The sequence below is a fragment of the Osmerus mordax genome, chromosome 17 (genome assembly GCF_038355195.1).
Source record: "Osmerus mordax isolate fOsmMor3 chromosome 17, fOsmMor3.pri, whole genome shotgun sequence".
Classification (NCBI taxonomy): Eukaryota; Metazoa; Chordata; class Actinopteri; order Osmeriformes; family Osmeridae; genus Osmerus; species Osmerus mordax.
In genome coordinates, this window is record NC_090066.1 from 15,446,756 (window position 1) to 15,468,722 (window position 21,967).

The window sequence follows — 21,967 nt, forward strand, 5'->3', positions numbered from 1 at the left end:
CAGATAATCAAAATTATGACAGGCCCAAAGACTGGCTGGATTTGAACCTGTGACTTTACACTTTGAAGGACACCATCCCAGCCCATTGAGATATTCTCAGGTGTTGGGAGGTGATGAGGTCAGTTACTGTATAAAAAAAGGAAGCCTTTTCTCCTGTAGCACACATTGTTAGATTTGGACAAAGTTTAAACAGCTGTAATAATGCATGTATACCTATTTTCAGGCATTTTGGAGTAATGGGGCACAGGGGAAATCACGTATACTTTGGGCGCGGCTTATAGCGCCACCTATGGGCATATGTGGACCATTAGCGGTCAGGGAGTAGTGAGTGACCTGTTGTATCATTGGGCGAAATTTGAAAAAATCGGGTCAAGGACCTTTTGAGATATTGAGCCATTTCATGGAGAAGAGGAAAAATAATAATAATAGGAATACTAACAATAACGATAGGTTCCCTCCTACCGGAGGAACCCTAATTACAGCTAGTCCCAGTGTGAATATCATCCAGTATGTGGCACTGAGATTGGACTATTTAAAGACGTATTTTAAGATTGTAAATGGTTGAGTTTCCTTTGTGCCATGGGCTACTAACCTGAACTCCAATGCGCTAGCTAGCTGATGTAGGCTACAATAACAGTACAGCAGTCAGTGATCTGACGTAGATGGGTCGAAATGACGTAGATGGGTAACTTTTTTGCTTAAGCTTTCAGCTGAAGTAGATGGTTTGGGGTGAGCGATTCCAAATCATTAGGATCACTTTAAAGAGTGGTTATTGGTCTGTCGTTCAGGATAGTCTCTACTTCACAGAGTGCCGTTTCCAGAGTCTCGTCATCAAGTGTTTGTTGCTTTAAAACTGACATTAAGATCTTTTTGACCAATCTGATCAGCCTTTCCCACACTCCGCCGTGATGGGCTCCATGAGTGGGGTTAAATGTCAATTTTACTTCATCAGAGAGCAGAGAATTCTGGATCCTCTGGTGATTCAGTTCCTTCAGAGCCTCCTTCAGTTCCCTTTGTGCACCGACAAAGTTAGTCCCATTATCGGTCCTGATACTTATGACTGGTCCTCTTCTGCACATGAATCTGCGTATCGTGTTCATGCAAGAATCTGTGGTTAGGAAGTTCGCCATTTCCAAATGGACTGCTCGACTCACAAGACAAGTAAAGATTACTCCCCACCGTTTCACTTGAGCCCGGCCCCTCTTCACCTCTATGGGACAGAAGTAGTCAATACCAACGTGACTAAAAGGTGGGAGGTCAGGATACACCCGATCTTCAGGTAGATCTGCCATCTTTTGTTCTCCAGGTTTTGCCTGCATTCGTCTGCAATAAATGCAGTCTCTGACTTATTAGAGTGTTTTAGAGATTTTTCTGCTTCCCTCATTTCTTCCACAGATAGAACTGTTGGAACGTGCTTTCCATCCATTCTTCCCTTTAGGGGTGTGTTGGAGGTCTGATTCTGTCCAGACCCATCTTTCAGGCAAGTCTTCCTTCTTTGACTCAGCAGTTGAAGTAATTTTCTCATTTTCAATATCCAAGGTGTGGCCCTCTTCAGGCGGTTCTATGATGACTAGCTCTCAATGAATGAACAAGTCGGGTCTTTGTACTCAACACTTGCACTGTTAACTGTGATACTCTTTTTTACCTCAGGATCATCCGGGGGGATTTCCCCTGGACTTTGTGCAGTTTCTGGCCACTCCCTATTGGTTCTTTCCAAGAATTCAGGACCTTTTGGCCATCTTGATCTTATAAAGGCTTCTACATGTAAACCACGTGATGCATCATCGGCTGGATTGTGTCTTGAGTTCACATGTTTCCATTGGGTTGTGCGGGAGAGGTCATGGATTACTGCAACCCTGTTCTCCACAAATGTGTGAAATCTTTTTGTCTGATTCTGGATATATTTTCATACGGATGTACTATCTGTCCAGAAAGTTGAGTCCTGGAGTGGTAAGTGCAGTTCCTTTCTTAGCATCCAATCCACCTTTACAGCCAGTGTAGCTAATGCAAGCTCAAGTCTGGGTATTGTGATTTGCTTGAGAGGAGCTACTCTGGATTTACCAAATATGAAGGCTACATGGATGTTGTCCTGCTGATTTGTGAACCTAACATAGCTTGCTGTGCCATAGCCGGACTCACTTGCATCACAAAAGTGATGAAGTTCGGCTGTCTTAACAGGGTCAAGGTTTTCAGGTTTCATACACCTCTTCACCTGAAATCCATTCGGCAGGTTCACCTCCTCAAACCATCTCTGCCAAGGACTTTTGAGTTCATCTGAGATAACTTGATCCCATCCACATTTGGATCTACACAGCTCCTGGAGGATTTGTTTGGCCTTAAGGATAAAGGGGGACAGAAAACCCATTGGATCATAAATTGAGCTGACTGTGGAGAGAATACCTCTTCTTGTAGCAGGCCGATTCTTTACAGCCACCTTGAAGGAAAAAGTGTCACAGTCAGTGTTCCATTGGATCCCAAGAGCCTTTTCAATTGGGGTTTCTTCCTTCATCTTTTCTTTATCCAAATCCAGTTCTTTTACTTGTTTGGCTTTGTGATGCTCAGGAATAGTCGCCATGACTTCACAATATTATTGATCCACTTAGTCAATGTGAAACCTCCCCAGTCGCAGGCATCCCCAAGCTCTTCGGTGAGCTTAATGGCCTGTTCCACTGTTGCCACAGACTTGAGGCAATCATCAACATAAAAGTTGGATGTAATCGTGTTAATGACCTCCTTGTCATATTCATCCTGGTTGTCTTCAGCAGTTTGGCACAGGGCAAAGTTAGCAATGCTTGGGGATTACACAGCGCCAAAGAGGTGGACCTTCATTCTGTAGACTTCAAATGGTTGGCTGATATCCCCATTGGGCCACCACAAGAATCTTAAGAAGTCCCTTTGATTTTCATCCACCTGCACTTGGTAGAACATCGCCTTGATGTTCGCCATGACAGCGATCTGTTCCCGGCGAAACCTTAGTAAAACTCCAATGAGGGTGTTCGTCAAGTAAGGACCTTGGAGGAGCTCTTTGTTCAAGGATGTACCTCTGTAAGAGGAGGTACAATCAAACACCACTCTAAGCTTGAGCTTTTGCTTGTGGTACACACCATGATGTGGTATGTACCAAACATGTCCATCATCTCGGCCAAGCTGCTCCTGTGGTACCTTCTCTGCATTACCTTTATTCAGAACATCCTCCATGAAGTCTTTATATTCCGCAGCATAGGCAGAATCCTTCTTGAACTTCTTCCTCAGGCTGTGTGTACGCTGTGCAGCCATTTCATAATTGTCAGACATGACTTTGTCCTTGTACCGAAAAGGTAAGGGTAAGTTGTAGTGACCATCAGTCAGGGTTATTGAACTTGACACAATGTCCATAAACCTTTTGTCCTCGATTGACATCTCTTTTCTTTCATCATACTTGTTTTCCGAGAAATCCTGGTTATATTGTTTGACGAGGAGATCGTTCAGCTCAACAACAGAAATCCGGTTGGCTGACACTGCAATGGGTCCAGAGTGTTCTGCAATGGTGCCAGCCTCAAGTGGTCCATTCACTACCCATCCTAACAGGATTTTGACTGCATATGGTCCATTGTTTTGGCTGTTGATAACACGCCAGGGTTCCATTGCTCTCGGGACATCAGTTCCTATAAGTAGTTCAATATCGGCATCGATTTCTTTTGGCTGGATCTCACTGAGATGAGGCCATTTTTTCAGATCAGCAGTGGTCACGATGTTCTCTTTTGATACAGGTATCTTGTTCTGGGTGTAAACCTTTGGCAAGTCAAAATATGTGCCACCCTCCAAATGTCCAACTTCCAATCCTGTGACCTTGTAGGTTTTTGTGGGGTTTTCTTGTCCCGTTGTTCGCAAAAGAATCTCTGTTTTGCGTCCCTTGGCATTCAGTTGGTTCATAAGGTTCTCGGTACAGAAGGTTGCTGTGCTACCTGGATCAAGGAATGCATGTGTGAGAATATACTTGCTCCTCTTTGCCACCTTGACTCGAACCGGAACTATAGAAAGTGCACAGTCCCTCCCGGCCCCAGTTGCATCACTCGCTGAAACAAGAGCACTACTTTTCAACATGTCACCTGTCTCAGGTAGTTGATGTCCTTGATTTGGGGCTTTTGCAGCTTGACTGTGGAGCACAGTTGGATGTTTTCTTTGACAGACCTGACATGTGGCTCTTCTTTTGCAATTCCTGCTCAAATGCCGTTTGAGTAGGCAACCAAAGCAGTAACCGTTATTTCTCAGGAAGTCAACCTTTACTCCATGTTGCTGGGCTTTGAACTGTGTGCAGTCAGTCACGGTATGTTTCCCATGGCAGAATACACATAAGACAGTAACACTGACAGCGTGATGGTGTCGCTGCATTGATGGTTGTGTAACAGTGCAGTCTCCATTCTCAGTATTCTCCGCCACTGAGGTAGCAATGCTGCTATTTCTGCCCCTTGATGGCTTTAATTCAATAGTTCTGCTCTTTGGGAAAACCTTTTTAGCAGATAGTTGGTCTTGAATGTCCCCAAACAATGGGTCCAAAAGCATTTTAGCTTGTTTTTCTATATATTCCACTAGGTGTTGTAATTTGGCTCTTCTTCCGGTTCTCTGTTGTATATCGTAGGCTATTGTTTGCCATTTCTCCCGGAGTTTGTATGGCAGTTGAGATGCAATCCGCCTCAAGTTTGATGGGATATCAAGTTCATCCATGTCCTGTAAATCCTGCCTCACATTACAGCATCCTCTTAAATACATTGCGTAAGTGTGCAGTGCTTTTCCATCTTCAGCTTTGATTGCTGTCCAGTTCAAGGCCTTTCCCAAGTAAGCTTCAGAAAATCTTAATTTTGTTCCCAAAATGTTCCTTTAAAAGCCTTCTAGCCTCAGCATAGCCTCTATTTGCTTCCATGTGTAAACAGCTGCAAACCAGATCTCTTGGCAGACCAGCTGTGAATTGTTCAAGGTAAGAGTACAACTTTGGTTGTTCACAATGTGTGCTTCATGTTTTGGCTACTCGCAATGTTTTTTGGCTATCTTGTTGTTCTGATCAGTGACCTATGCACTTTGTAAAGCTCTCTCTTGGAAGTCGCTTTGGATAAAAGCGTCTGCTAAATGAATAAATGTAAATGTAAGAGTCTGTCCTGCTTGTTTTTAGTTTTTTCTTCAATCAAGTGTTCAAATGCATGGATGAAAGACTGATACGTTAGCGGGTTCCCATCAAACACTGCGATCTCCCTCGCAGGTAGTAGAGCTAGTTTCTGTTGTGAAATGATAAGTTCAGCAATGTCACTTTGCCTTCGTATAACCCTATTCATGTCTTCATGAACGCTGTCATCTGTCGCTCCATTGATCAGATCACTGTGGTTGCGCACTCTGGGCTCTCCATGCTCCATTTGCTCTAGTTTAGTTTTCAGTCTTACTTCTTCCAGTTGTAGTGCTTGTTTGCCTTTCAGTGCAGCAGCGCGAGCCAGCAGAGCTGCCATATCAGCCTTGGCCTTCTTAAACTCTGAGGAAGTGGCAGAGCCTCTGGATTCCGCTCTTGATTCCCTTGATCGGTGTGACACGTTTGAGATACTGTCCAGTGGTACAACCGTTAATTGTGCCATGCGTTCTCCTTTCCATTTCTCAACCTCTTTCATGACATAATTCAGATCCTTAATTCTGGGTTCATACCATGTGTGATCCGTTTCCTTTTCTTCCATAGATAAGAGGCTTTGCACAGTCATGGGCATTTCTAAAGTCAGCCATAGCGTTTTCACACTTTTCAAGACCGTCCTTAAGTTCTTCATTATTTACATCGTCCACCATCAGAGCTCTTAATTCATTTATCCTTCGTGTACACACTCCCAGTCTGGCCCACCGTGTTGCAATGCGGGATTTAAACAACTCCTCAACCTCAGCTGCGGTCTCTGGGATTTCCATCATTGTCACTGATCAATCCCGTTTTAATCACCATTCGTTATTATCCTCTGGTCTCCTTCGACCGTCATTCAATGTATTAGTTAATCAGGTAAATACTTTGTGCATCATCTATTTGCTGTTCACTTCTCATTCAGTGTGGACACGTCTTTATTCATTTATTCGATCAGCTGATTTTACTCACGGCCCTCCCGCTGTTGTCTCCTTAGACGCGACAAGACGCGCAAAGTCTATCCGTCCCTTCTTAGTCCTTAGGGATTTTAGTGGCTTGTTGTGGCGACTGCCTCACTGATCCTCAGTCGCCATTTCGAGCAGGGTTGTGACTCGTAGGGTGAATAAGCACTCGCAGAGATCCAGATGTTTCGTTCACTAGTTGCAGTATTTATTATGTCCAAAAGACAAATGATAATTCCCTGTGGTTGACTTTCTACTTCAAATAAACTTAAACTTCTAACAAGAAATGATAACACTATGGAAACGCTACGGTCACTAAACTGTTCCGTCCAACTCTCTTGCTGCTACCAACAAAAGGCCTTCACCCAGCCCCTCCTTATACCTGTGAAGGTGACCTAATTGGGAGGAGGAGCCAGGGAAGTCCAGTTTCAAAGTCCAATCTAACAAAGTTTAATCTAACATTCAGAAAGAAATAGAATAAAATAAAGTTAATACAAATCATCTTGTAAATAAATAGATAATACCAAGACTGGTTATGGCTCCAACACACCTATTTTTCCTTTCCTCATCAATAGGGAAATGAAATAGTGTTGCAGCGCAGCTGAAGTTTTTGCATCCACGGAAGATGCCGTTGCGGGTGGAGGGAGACATCCTGAAGCTAGCTAGCTAGCTGATGTAGGCTACAATAACAGCACAGCAGTCAGTGATCTGACGTAGATGGGTCGAAATGATGTAGATGGGTAACTTTTTGGCCCCGCCCATTAAAACCTGATCTGAAAACGGAAGAGAACGGAACGAAAGAGTTTTACGGTCTAACTACACATTTCGGTGCGACAAACTTTTAGCGCTTTGCACATGCTTTCAGTAACTCATTTCACACGTATATAATGTACTGAGAAGCAAATCATGGAATTGACTACAGGATCTTTAAATATGTGCACATGGTGCTGACCTGAGGACACTTCAAAAACCAGTGATAGAACCTTAAGAAACATTAGCGTTGTGTGGAACTGGAGTAAATCAACCAAAGCATCTGCTAAATGAATAAATGTAAATTAAACAATGGACAAAGGTCAAAGAAAACATTAAAATAATTTCAGTAAATTTGAAAACTATCTTTTGAAGCAAATTTTGTCAAACCATCCCGTTATTGATAACAGCATGATTTATCAACAGAAAATCTGAAAAAGAATGCCTGGACTAAAATTGGCTAAGAATTCAACTCAAATGAAAAAGTAAGCAGGACAGTCCAACAACTTCAGGTAAGATACAGAATTTATTAAATTGACCTACTTTATTGTGTTACACAACACAGTGAGACATAAATATATTTGTGATCCAGAAATGTAAGAAACAGTATAATTAAAAACATAATTGATACAGATCCTGTGGAAAAACATAAAAATAAAATTAAAGAAGACAAATGCTCTTGCTCAAAAGGAGCATTTCAAGACAGGTGGTGGACCCCCAAAAAGACCAGAGACCTGGGAGACTTGTCTGCGATAATCAATAGGCAGCAACCCCTGGAAGGTATCTGCGATGATGACCATCTTGACAGTTCAGATGGGGCACCAGTCCAATCATCATATGGTAAGCAACATTCTTTAAACATCCTCAGACTTGCTGTAATGCAGTTCGTCATCTCTTACACTCCAAAACAAAAATATTTAATTAACTTAAATCAAATCGTGTTTTCTAATACTGCAATACAATGTTTTTCAGTTGATCGCCAGAGCTTAGATGGCTTACATTTACATTACATTTAGTCATTTAGCAGATGCTCTTATCCAGAGCGACTTACAGTAAGTACAGGGACATTCCCCCCGAGGCAAGTAGGGTGAAGTTGCCCAAGGACACAACGTAAGTTTGCATGACCGGGAATCGAACTGGCAACCTTCGGATTACTAGCCCGATTCCCTCACCGCTCAGCCACCTGACTCCCGGCTTGAGACAAGATGAAGGTCAGCCGAATACATCAGAGGCAGCCAGAAGGGAAGATAGGGTCACTAATCCGGGCTGAAGAACCAAAAGACTGAGTATGCATGAGATACTGGCCATGGAATGACTAAATGTCCTTAAACACATTGCTTTTTGCACTGCACCACAAATGTATCTTGTACCATTTGTATTTTTGTGATATTTGTATTTTTATATTGTAAAAACGTATAATTTATATTTATTGTACATTTTACTTTAATTCTAATTCCACTTGGTTTCTGCTAGTTATGTACCCTTAGGAATAGTTAGTCCTCATATTTAAATTTAAGATTCCTATGTTTAATGTATGCACCTTCCTACCAAAGCAAATTCCTTGTATGTCCAAACTGTCATGGCGAATAACCATTCTGATCTGATTCTGAATTTCATGAGCACAAATTAAATAATTTTAAAGAAGATGAAATGAAGATAAAAATTCTTCATGTTGAGTTAGCTATGAAGGAGGAGGAAAGAAACAAAGCAGCCATTCCCCTTAGAAAGGCTAATGCTAGACAAATAGCAAATGAGCTATTCCGCTTCAGCACTAGGGGAGGTTTACCAAAAGACATACTGAAGGGAGTCCCTTTATGTCCCGGGTCATGAGGCAGTTGTGTGCTCTGCTGAGAGTGAAACAGGTCCGAACCTCTGTATACCATCCACAGACTGATGGATTAGTGGAGAGGTTCAACAAAACTCAAAGCCATGCTAAGGAAGGCAGTCGGCCAAGATGGAAGAAACTGGGATCAGCTCATCCCCTACCTCCTGTTTGCAGTAAGGGAAGTCCCACAGTCCTCCACTGGGTTTTCGCGCATCCAACGCTTAAAGGATCAGGTACTGAAACTTCATAAAGAATATGCTTCTGTGTATTTAGATGATGTGGTGGTCCAGATTCCTGATTGGGTAGTCACTTACCTCGGGTGGAGAAGGTCCTTGAGTCCTTAAGGGATGCAGGCTTGACGGCGAACCCCAAAAGGTGCAAGCTAGCGTACAGTGAGACAAACTACCTGGGGTATACCATTGGCTGAGGCCTCGTCAAGCCGCAGGAGGCGAAACTTGCTGCCATCCAGAAGTGGCCAAAACCTTTGACAAAGAAGCAGGTGAAATAATTTTTAGGCCTGATTTTTCTGTGGTAGCTGCCCCACTCACAGAACTGACAACAAAGAAGCACTCAAGGATGGTGAAGTGGACCCCGGAAGCAGAAGAAGCTGGCAATCTCAAAAGGGCCTTATGTTCAAAACCAGTCCTCAATGCTCCCAACTTCAGTAAGGAGTTTGTGGTCCAGGAAGATGCCAATGAGATGGGGATTGGTGCTGTCCTGTCCCAGATCCGCGAGGGTGAGGAACATCCAGTTCTTTATTTTAGTCGGAAGTTGCAGCCAAGGGAGAGGAACTATGCCACGGTTGAGAAAGAAGGTTTAGCGATAAAGTGGGCCGTGGAAACACTCAGATACTATCTGTTCGGGAGGAGATTCACTCGAGTCTTACAGTAGGGTAACCAGGGGTTATTTTGGGCTCCAACCTTTTGACTTCTCTGTCATTCACAGGCCCGTGGTCGTGGAAACACTGACGCACTATCCCGCTGTGATGCCTTTTGGTCCCCAATCACCCTGCCGAGGACGTCAGGCCCGGGGGGAGGGATGTGTGGCATCACGAGAGGATGTGTGGTAGAGGGGCGTTATGTTCCTCTCTGGGAGTGGCTACCACACCACAAGATGGCTGCCGGGAAGACTACATCTCCCAGAATGCACTGCCTCAGCCCTCTGATTAAAGCAGGCGCTCAGGTGTGGGAGAGAGAGAGAACAAAGGAGTGGACCCACATGCCAAGCAGGCGGTATCGTACGTGGCACAAACGTAGTTCGGCGTCTGAGGAACTTTGATTTTGCAACTACAGTTGGTAGGATTCAAGTTAGGAGCAACTTTATGAAGCCTATGTTTTGCCTTTGAAGAACTCTTATGTTTGCTTCCTGAAAGACTTTTTGTTAGTGAATAAACCGGATTCTTTGTTTGAAAGCACTTTTGCCTGCTATGTCCTGTTGTGACGCACTGCCATACACCCCGCTTATTTGTAAAACCTCTCATGATACCACACTACGTACACCTTCATTTAACCTCTTCAAATCCACAGAGACTTTACCATTTTTCAGTGGGACTGGCACCATTGGTGCACACAAGTCTGCAGGTTCAGTCATGGCTTCTATCACATCATTCTCCTCCATTTGCTGCAATTCTTCCTTTACTTGCTGCAACAGGGCCTAAGGGATGTGATGGGCCGTGTGCACTGTGTATGGCTGGGCGTTCTCTTTTAACATAATTTACATTTACATTTTGTCATTTAGCAGACGCTCATATCCAGAGCGACTTACAGTAAGTACAGGGACATTCCCCCGAGGCAAGTAGGGTGAAGTGCCTTGCCCAAGGATACAACGTCAGTTGGCATGACCGGGAATCGAACTGGCAACCTTCGGATTACTAGCCCGATTCCCTCACCGCTCAGCCACCTGACTCCCCTCAAAATTTTTACGGGTTTTCAAAGTTCCATGCTCACCGAATGCTTCTTCGATGCGCTTCACAAGCCCTATCGATGTTGCCATGTCTCTGCTCAGCAAGTTATTTGCTTTTTTGCCACTGATAAGATAAGATATACCTTTATTCGTCCCACAATGGGGAAATTCGGGCATTGCAGCAGCAAAGTGGACAGAAGTATACATACAATTTACAAAGTAAGTACGAGATATAATAAAAAAGATAACACCAGTTGCATATGGAGACAAAATATAAATAAACAAATATAAATATTGCACAATAGTTTGCACTTTAAGTGTGTCCATGAGTTATTTAGAGTGGTTGAGTCCTGTGTGTGTTTGTGTGTATAGAGCAGTACTGGTTGTATAGTCTCACAGCAGCAGGAAGGAAGGACCTGCGGTACCGCTCCTTCACATACTTACGGTGAAGGAGCCGGTCGCCAAAGGAGCTATGTCCTGCATAGGATGGGATTCATTGTCCATCATTGATGATAGCTTTGCTACCATCCTCTCTCCCACCACCTGCACTGTGTCCAAGGGACATCCTAGGACAGCGCTGGCCTTCCTAATCAGTCTGTCTAGTCTCCTCCTGTCAGCTGTTGACATACTGCTGCTCCAGCAGACCACTCCATGGTAAATGGCTGATGCTACCACCGTGTTGAAGAAGGTCCTGAGCAGCGCCCCCTGCACTCCAAACGACCTGATTCTCCTGAGCAGGTACAGTCTGCTCTGGCCCTTCTTGTACAGTGCCATGGTGTTGTCAGTCCAGTCCAGTTTATTGTTCAGGTGAACATCCAGGTACTTATAAAAGTCCACTCTCTCAATGTCCTTTCCCTGGATGTTCACCGGTGTGGTGGGGGGGGTGACTGCGCCTGCGGAAGTCCACCACCAGCTCCTTGGTTCAGGCAGGAGGACTCAGTATGACTTTACGAATACTTTATTTCCCACTATACAAAACACGATTGTACATTTTATTTGGCATTGTGGTTCTGCTCGCATCGGCTCCCTGCCGCATCCAACGAGACACCGTCTCGACCTCCGAGCAGAGAGCAGCGACGCATTCCCCCTGAAACAGGAAACAGAAAACAGAACCAAGGGTGGAGGCCGGGGAGGCGGAGGCAGCAGGAAGACTGAAGTCTATGTCGCACTAGCGATGCATATGCCGGGAACCCCTTATATACCCCGCCCTATTAGGAGGGAGTGCCCTGCGCATAAAATGATGCGTTGCTAGTGGCGCGCTATGTCTCACGTCCTCCTTCATGAACCAGCTCTGCTTGTTTTTCCCCGCTTTGATCTGGAGGCGGTTCCACTGGCACAGAGTCAGTTCTCTGAACTCCCTGTCATCGTCATCTGTGATGAGGCCTACAATGGCGGAGTCGTCAGAGAACTTCTGCAGATGGCAGGTGGCTGTGCTGTACATGAAGTCTGCAGTGTACAGGGTGAACAAAAAGGGAGCCAGGACTGTTGGCGGCCCTGTGGCGCTGGAGATGGACGAGCACCAGGCGCTCAAGTGTCTTCAATAGGTGCGATGTAAATGCCACTGTCCTGTAGCTGTTGAGGTCCTTCGGGTGCGGTACTTTTGGTACTGGCACCACGCAGGATGTCTTCCACAGCTGTGGAATTATCCCCAGCTTCAGGCTCAGGTTGAAGAACCGTTCCATAATCCCGCACAGCTGGTCTGCACAGGACTTGAGGATCCGAGAGCTGATGCCGTCCGGACTTCTCCTTTCTTGCCTTTATCTTCCTGAGCTCTTTTCTCACCTGGTTTGTGGAGAGGGACAGAGTGGAGCACTGGGGCTGAGTGTTTGGTGTTGACGGTATAAGAGGGGGTTGAGGTGAGGGTAATAGGTGAGATGAAAGGGATGGGGCAGGAGAAGCCAAAGCAGTGGGGGTCTGACCTGAGTGCTGTGGAGATTGGGGTAGGGCAGTGTACTGGGGGAGCACCTGAGGGGTGCTGCAGCCGGGGTGACTGGGCCGGGGGAGGGGTGGGTCGCTGATCAAAGTTCAGGTCGTTCACCCACATCTGGAAGTCTGGATTTTTAACAATGTTTAATAACAAAGCGCTCTTCCAAACAACATCAACCATGGTACTGCAGGTCCTGAGGTCGACACCTGCAAAATGTCAGCTTTGCTCAGTGCCCGGTTCTTGAGATAATCGTTCCACTAAAGTCCCCCTAAAATCCCACAATAAACTTGAGCAGACAAACAGATACATACAGAGATTCCTTGCATTATAGTACAGGTTATTCCCAGTAACGGTGTCTATGCCGGAAGAGACATTTCCCTCTCTGCTGTGTTTTACTGCATGGACAGCACACCTTTGACCAGAATGTCCAGTAATGCCTCTGACAAAAGCATTAAAGTTGGAAATAAATCCGCTGGAGTTGTTTCCCTTATGTTCATGAGCTCATCGCTGGTTAAAAAACTGTTTAACTAGAAGAAATAGCAACCAGTCACAGTCTGAAATGTATAGGCCTCTCACGGCCACTGTACCAGTGTCTGTAATGTAAACCATCTACACCATGGGGCTGATTGAAAATAAGTACAATACAGTAATTTAAAAGCCTACTTAATTCCTTTTGCCAGTTATCTTCCAGATGCTAATGTCTAGGCACCAACACTTAATATGCCATTATTCACAAAATATATTTGTATACAAATAATATAGTGTTAATTCAAGCAAACATGTTTGCAGTTTGTTGTTGAGAATCTGTTTAAAGGGGTTCAAGTAAATAGAATTTGAAACGCGCATCTTCATGCATATTTTGCTTAGCGAGATTCTTTTCACAGATGTTACTGTAGTTCCATCAGTTTTAATCTGTTAAAATGTAATATGAAATTGAGGATTGCCTTCCCAACTGAAATGTTAACTTCTAAATCAAATCTATTAGAAATGATTGTGTGTTAGGACTACAAAATTGCCTTTTTTCTCTCTCAATTTATGCACCCCATTACCCCTATTTAAAACAAACCAAAAAAGCACAGAGGTGTTTCATTTCACATTTTATTATTCATATTACATGGTATTGGATTTGCTTCACTAATATAAAAATTCCCCTTGTTCAGGCAAATATATAATATTGGAGGCCGGCACTCAATTGCAAGGCATCAATCCTGTGCTTCTCAGTTTTATAATAATAATAATAAAAAAACTTTTTAGTGTATCACATTTTCCCATGTTGTTCAATTATGTATTGACTGAACACTTGCCAACCTTGTTTATTTCAAATGCTAGGAAAAAACTGGTGTAAACATTATAGACAGGGAGATGACCAGACCCATTTTCTACTCTGTTTTAAGCATGATAAGATGTTCAATGTCAAATGAGTGTTTTGACAGCTGTAAAAAAGTCATGCAAGGCCTCAAGGCAATGACACTTCTAGCTAACATGCTCCACTGCAAGATGATGAATTTAAGGATACTTAATCATGTTTCCCAAATCTGTCTAGAAGTAAATGACTAGGAAAACATGTAAGGTGATAAACTATTTTCTACAAATGTACAAGCTTCCATAAAGAAAGAACGGACAATAGCTAATACTAAAACCATAATATTGCAGACTTAAAGTCTCTTACAAATCTCATATAAACAATTCAGTGAGTGTACCATATATTGAGTATTTACAAGACATATACAGCTGTCAAAAAAAACATGTTTGTCATATGCACACAAGTCATTTAATTTGAATTATGTTTTAAATGTAAATCTGGAAGATATGTAAATGTTCACTTTGGCAGGATTTAATCTTAACAATTTAACCTTAGAATTAAGAAAAAAAGGGCACATATTTTTTAGTTTGTAACAACAAGTGTCATAGATATCTTTAATTTGAACCAAATCTTGTTTGCAACAAACCAGGGATAAAATCACAAAAACAAACCATAACTATGAAATGAAATAAAACAACTTAAACCACATTCTCATGTACCCACACCATACTTAGTTTTTGATCTTTACTTTTTCATTCAAGATTTAGGAACTGCCAGAACTGCTTGTTTTTAATTATATTCATGATGAACTTAAGATACAAGATGAAACTATTAAAGATGACAATGGGCCTCATATATTGCATTAGGATAACACAATTAAGCCATAGGATGAAAAACCAGGTTCAGATATTGCACCAATGTAATATGATACAATGCTTAGATCTGTAGATAGGAGAACTACTAAGTACATTCAAGTCTCCTGCACATCCACATCCCTCTGTAACAGTAATACTGATGGTGTCCCTTGGTGCATGCTTTGAGTTGTTGGGATTTTAAAATGGCTGCCTGTTTCTGAAGTAATGTTTATTTGGAATGCGGGCCAAGTTTTGACAATGTCACTGTTCACCTTTCTGTGACCTAATGAGCGTTCAAGTCATTGCGAGTGCCAGGATTTTGTCTCAACAAAACATGTTATAATGTCTTCCGTAGGCTGTGTTAATGAAATCTTTGGGTTTATTAGTGAAGAACATCTATTTTACTAAATGAGTGTAAGGATTCAAATTCGGCTGGTCTGGCTGTATGTATGTATTTATGTATCTGAAGTTTAAATAAAACACAATAAGATGAAATATTTTCTTGAAGTGCTCTGGAAGTGCTCCCTGGATTACCCCTCTCTTTTCTCTACCATCTTCAAGTTCATGTGACCAATGGCTCTCAAAACTGTTTAACTAGAAGAAACAGCAACCAGTCACAGTCTGAAATGTATAGGCCTCTCACGGCCACTGTACCAGTGTCTGTAATGTAAACCATCTACACCATGGGGCTGATTGAAAATAAGTACAATACAGTAATTTAAAAGCCTACTTAATTCCTTTTGCCAGTTATCTTCCAGATGCTAATGTCTAGGCACCAACACTTAATATGCCATTATTCACAAAATATATTTGTATACAAATAATATAGTGTTAATTCAAGCAAACATGTTTGCAGTTTGTTGTTGAGAATCTGTTTAAAGGGGTTCAAGTAAATAGAATTTGAAACGCGCATCTTCATGCATATTTTGCTTAGCGAGATTCTTTTCACAGATGTTACTGTAGTTCCATCAGTTTTAATCTGTTAAAATGTAATATGAAATTCAGGATTGCCTTCCCAACTGAAACGTTAACTTGTAAATCAAATCTATTAGAAATGATTGTGTGTTAGGACTACAAAATTGCCTTTTTTCTCTCTCAATTTATGCACCCCATTATCCCTATTTAAAACAAACAAAAAAAGCACAGAGGTGTTTCATTTCACATTTTATTATTCATATTACATGGTATTGGATTTGCTTCACTAATATAAAAATCCCCCTTGTTCAGGCAAATATACCGTTTGCATTGTCATTGGAGGCCGGCACTCAATTGCAAGGCATCAATCCTGTGCTTCTCAGTTTTATAATAATAATAATAAAAAAAACTTTTTAGTGTATCACATTTTCCCATGTTGTTCAATTCTGTATTGACTGAACACTTGCCAACCTTGTTTATTTCAAATGCTAGGAAGAAACTGGTGTAAACATTATAGACAGGGAGATGACCAGACCCATTTTCTACTCTGTTTTAAGCACGATAAGATGTTCAATGTCAAATGAGTGTTTTGACAAAGATGCAGTACCTGAGAGACAATAAGGGCATTGTAATTCCTCCAACCCCCAGTGTATGACCCTTTACATGTCTAAAATCCTGTCTCTAGTTCTTCCTTGAAAAAGCTCTAAATTCTCACCTGTATACTTGTTTTGATCACATATATGGCAATATGACAGACTAACTGCATTTAATATAATGTTGCCACTGCATGGTATACTATGCCTGAGGTTTAATATAAATGTACGGATTGTGTCACATTACCCCAAGAACAGTAAAAGGCTAAACTGAAATTAAAGCACGTAAGTGGCTCCCGTCATTCAATGTTGAGTTTTACTGAACATTGAATGGTATACTGATCTACATGGGAAGAATCAAGTATTTACCAAAGCTGTAAAAAAGTCATGCAAGGCCTCAAGGCAATGACACTTCTAGCTAACATGCTCCACTGCAAGATGATGAATTTAAGGATACTTAATCATGTTTCCCAAATCTGTCTAGAAGTAAATGACTAGGAAAACATGTAAGGTGATAAACTATTTTCTACAAATGTACAAGCTTCCATAAAGAAAGAACGGACAATAGCTAATACTAAAACCATAAGATTGCAGACTTAAAGTCTCTTACAAATCTCATATAAACAATTCAGTGAGTGTACCATATATTGAGTATTTACAAGGCATATACAGCTGTCAAAAAAAACATGTTTGTCATATGCACACAAGTCATTTAATTTGAATTATGTTTTAAATGTAAATCTGGAAGATATGTAAATGTTCACTTTGGCAGGATTTAATCTTAACAATTTAACCTTAGAATTAAGAAAAAAAGGGCACATATTTTTTTGTTTGTAACAACAAGTGTCATAGATATCTTTAATTTGAACCAAATATTGTTTGCAACAAACCAGGGATAAAATCACAAAAACAAACCATAACTATGAAATGAAATAAAACAACTTAAACCACATTCTCATGTACCCACACCATACTTAGTTTTTGATCCTTACTTTTTCATTCAAGATTTAGGAACTGCCAGAACTGCTTGGTTTTAATTATATTCATGATGAACTTAAGATATAAGATGAAACTATTAAAGATGACAATGGGCCTCATATATTGCATTAGGATAACACAATTAAGCCATAGGATGAAAAACCAGGTTCAGATATTGCACCAATGTAATATGATACAATGCTTAGATCTGTAGATAGCAGAACTACTAAGTACATTCAAGTCTCCTGCACATCCATATCTCTCTGTAACAGTAATACTGAATGGTGTCCCTTGGTGAATGCTTTGAGTTGTTGGGATTTTAAAATGGCTGCCTGTTTCTGAAGTAATGTTTATTTGGAATGCGGGCCAAGTTTTGACAATGTCACTGTTCACCCTTCTGTGACCTAATGAGCGTTCAAGTCATTGCGAGTGCCAGGATTTTGTCTCAACAAAACATGTTATAACGTCTTCCGTAGGCTGTGTGAATGAAATCTTTGGGTTTATTAGTGAAGAACATCTATTTTACTAAATGAGTGTAAGGATTCAAATTCGGCTGGTCTGGCTGTATGTATGTATTTATGTATCTGAAGTTTAAATAAAACACAATAAGATGAAATATTTTTTTGAAGTGCTCTGGAAGTGCTCCCTGGATTACCCCTCTCTCTCCTTTCTCTACCATCTTCAAGTTCATGTGACCAATGGCTCTCAAAATGTCCCGTTAATAGCCCCCTGACCAAATCCTATTATTTAGCGGTACTCGAGTTCTCCAGAGTTTGAGGTCCCTGCTTCCCTTGGCATTGTCTCTTCTATTATTGCAGAAATCATTGGGCAATCTAAAAGACTACATCATATATATGCTCTTGTCTAGATTGCCCATTGATTTTTGCTTGGAGCCAAAGGCCTCCATTTTGTCTCAGTTTATGACTTTTGCATTAAGTCACTTTTGATCCTAGCTTAACTATGTAACAAGAACATTTAACAGAAAAATAAAAAGTATACTATATCAAAAGGCATTTTAGATGGAGGCAAACAGCCACTCACAGCATGTAGACTGTTCAGTCTGTGGTATTTTTTGCACATAAGAGGCTCTGGGGGCATTGCACCCAAAGATGAGGTCCCTGTACCGTAGAGGAGAAGGGAGGGCCAAAGGATGATTAGGTGGTTGTGAGGGTAAAGGGGAACCCCCTGGGTGCACTGCATAACTCTGTAGGGGGTTTGTGTGGTCGTGGGTCGGAGTACTTAGTGACCCCCAGAGCCAGGAGGGTTATGAATCCAGTCCAGCACGATGAGTGACAGGCTGACAATCATAAAGATGATACCCACCACTAGGAAAATGGCAGCCTTAGAGGGTTTAGAGACAGACAGAGAAAAACAGGTCATTGACAGCAGATAAAGCATTAATAAATTCAACTCAAATGTTTTCTCGCATGCATAACATCCTTCAGTCTGGGATCCTTCAGCATCACCCAACTTTTAGGATCATATTAGCTGTCCCTCATCCAAACTGATACTATAAACACTTTGCATTTACTCTAGGACAGTAAGGGATGGTGGACTAAATGACAGCAAGTCATCTAGAGTTTGAGGGAGCAAACTCGAGATGCAAACCACTGTTATAGGCTTGGATCTCATCAGTGATGTCTTCTTACAAGCACATAAAATATTGTTACATTTGAATTCTGCCAATTCTGTCCAGCCATAGCAATACTATACCATATTTCACAAATGAGATGGAATTCTGTGGCTTATTGGCATTTCTCTTATAGTAATTTATTTTCTCTCATAGTCATTGTATGAAGTCAAATACGGTGGCTGAGCGGTTAGGGAAGCGGGATAGTAATCTGAAGGTTGCCAGTTCGATTCCCGGCCGTGCAAAATGACGTTGTGTCCTTGGGCAAGGCACTTCACCCTACTTGCTTCGGGGAGAATGTCCCTGTACTTACTGTAAGTCGCTCTGGATAAGAGCATCTGCTAAATGACTAAATGTAAATGTAATACAAAGTAGTGTGTGAAAAGTGTTGCTGTCCAAAACTATTTGCATGCGTGAGAGAGTTTCTCCACACTTACAGAGATCTTCTGCGGGGAGCGAAGTGGCACAGACTTGACCAGTCGTAAATAGAAAGCAGCAGGCAAGATAAAAATCAGCATGGTAGCTGCAGAGGAGCCTGTTGAATGAGAGTATTACATTGGGTTTACATTAGATACATCTCTCTATGGTGCTTGCATATGCTCACATTGATCTTTGATTTCCCTTTTTTCATCCCATTTTCCAAGTAACTACATTACCCCTGGGTCATAAGTTACGGTTATTATCAGCTTGTAGCCCGCAGTCACCCAAACAAGGAAGCAATGATCATGATAATTGGGATGTAAATAAACGTATTCTCTGCAGCAAAGGTAACTCTGGATCTTCCTTTTCTATGGTGTTCCTAATTAGAGCCAGTTTTCTTATAACGCTTTGTTGGTTTTTGAAACTGCACTTTAAAGAAGAAACAGTCTTGAATGACCTTCATGTCTTAAAGTAATGATGGGCTGTTGTGTCTTACTTGGTTGTTTACCAGATATTGTCCTCTATACCAACCCTAACTTGTCACAACACAATTGATTGGCTCAAATGTACTAAGAAGGAAAGAATTCCAATAACACAGTGTCCTAACTGGATGCAAGCATCCGACTGTAGCGTTGCATCTGATGCTTTCTGTCCACACTGAACCCGTCATATTCACTTTTATTACGTCATGTAAACTAACCACCTTCTTAAGACACCTTGTTCAACTAGAGCTTTAAACGCGAGCAACTAAAAATAAATAGAAACAGGGCATCCAAAAAGTTTTGCAAAAACGTTGTTTTGTGTCGCGCTGCGCAGCCTCGCACATTGCTCGCTTCCAGTTAGGACACTACAATAGAAAACAAGGCAATCAAACATCTTTTGTCGCAGACGGTCGCTCGTATCGCATCCAGTTAGTGGTGTAAGAAATGCGCATTTCAAATGACAACCTCATGAAGCTGGTTGAGACAATGCCAAGAGTGTGCAAAGCTGTCATCAAGTCAAACTTTTAAGACTAAATCTAAAATATGTTTTTATTTGTTTGACACTGTTTGAATACATGATTCCATGTTTTGATGTCTTCAGTATTATCAGAAAAAATATTTAAAAAACCTGGAATGACTGGGTATGTCCTAACTTTTCACTGGCACTGTATACACTGATTCAGTATTGAACAGTGTTAATTCAGAGTCCATACCTGCTTGCACCAGGGATACATTTTGAGATAATCACACCTAATTACTTCCAGTTATGCTCCACATTAGCATTTAAACAGGGTTGTTTATACAGTTATTCATTGATTAAATTAGCAAACTAATGTAATTGGTAGTCCATGTAAAATCTGCTTCTTCCAATTCTTTAAGAAAATGAAAAAAGTACTCACCAATAAAACCAAAAATGTCTCGAATAGTGGGGACAAAGATGACTAGGAGATTGTTAAAAGCGAGGATGGCAGCAGCAATAAGCAAGTGGCGTGTCCAGCTGAATTCTCGTCCACTGAACAGCAGTGTGGTAATAGAGGAACGGATCTGAAGAAGAAACAGACATGTGTTTGTTTGTCTTGGACAGTTAGTGTCTAGAAAGATTTGCCACATTGTAGTTTGTAGGTGATTTGACATGAAAAGGTACAGTACAGTATTTCAAAGGTATAGTACAGTATTTCAAATGTACAGTACAATATTTCAAAGGCATGGTCTTTGAAACAAACAAAAGTCAGCAGCAATCTATTTGTCAGATTTGCTAGTTTAGGCCATTGATAGTATAATATAACTGGATCCAGTGAAATATATGATGTCGCTATGGCTGCCCATGGGAAATTCTCAGTGGCGCAGCCAGGGGGCCAGGTAACCCGACCCAGCCAGATGGTTTGTTCCAAACATTCATTTGGGAAGTAAAAGGGCAGGCACTTTCAAAAAATACTTGGATGAACCATGTGTCTATAACCGTCTACCACCGTTAGTCAGAACCACTGTGGTTTGGGCACAAACAAAAAGCTTGGAGCTTGGCAAGATGGGTTTTTGCATGTTGTGATCTTGCAAAACCAGCTCCCACATGAATAGCAGGCCAGGGCCAGTCTGAGAACATTTGAATGCGGAAACCTACCAGTAGTTGCTGGTTACAACTGGGGGCAGAAAGCATTTTTTGTCATTGACTACCATTCAAAAGCTAGTATTTTTCATGTAAAAGGATAATTATGCTCAATAAAGTTAGATTTTTAAATTCCGCATTCACATTTTGTCAGACTGGCGCTGGTTCCCTGTTCTAGGCCCATAGGTTAATACCACACTTGACAGCTGACTGAAGTGGGTCAGCTGCAGAGGATGAGGTTGTACAGTCAGTCACTAGTTAGAGGTCTGGTGTCTTTAAGCTTATGGTTTGGCTTTCTAGGTGAAAGGTCAAGGTACTGGGTAAAGAAAAAGACAGTGGCATACCAGGCTAGATAGCCACTAAGGAAAAGGTTGCAGGCGGTCGCACTCAGGGTGCCTGCAAAATCAAAATAAATAACTTGGTAGTAGTACAGAGCTATTGCATCAGCCAAGAGAAAACCTGCAGGAAAGCAGCTAGCAGTGGGTGGAGGGTCATGACATAACTTTAAGCAACTGTTGTTCTATGTTCTTAGAGTCTTTACTAGAAGAAGCTGGACAAATATGTGAACTTTGTCTAAACCAGAGATTTTGACTTAATATGCATCTTTGGACTACTCTCAACCATAGGAAAAGTGATTGTAAATATAGGAAGGTGAACAGAAATAATCTAAAAAAGTTTTCTGCTTTAGACTACTGAACTTG

General features: G+C 41.6%; 1 protein-coding gene across 2 annotated transcripts in view; it reads right to left on the bottom strand.

Moving 5' to 3' along the window:
- Positions 1-15,792: 15,792 nt before the first annotated feature.
- The window catches only part of slc38a4 (solute carrier family 38 member 4), a 105,144-nt gene continuing 98,969 nt past the window's right edge, over positions 15,793-21,967 (bottom strand). For both annotated transcript variants that reach the window (XM_067255067.1, XM_067255066.1), the window contains exons 14-16: positions 20,563-20,707; positions 19,199-19,296; positions 15,793-18,472 (exon numbers count right to left, since the gene is read on the bottom strand). In XM_067255067.1, the coding sequence (XP_067111168.1) occupies positions 18,371-18,472; positions 19,199-19,296; positions 20,563-20,707 (345 nt within the window). In that variant the 3' untranslated portion in view covers positions 15,793-18,370. The remainder of the gene's footprint in view (positions 18,473-19,198; positions 19,297-20,562; positions 20,708-21,967) is intronic.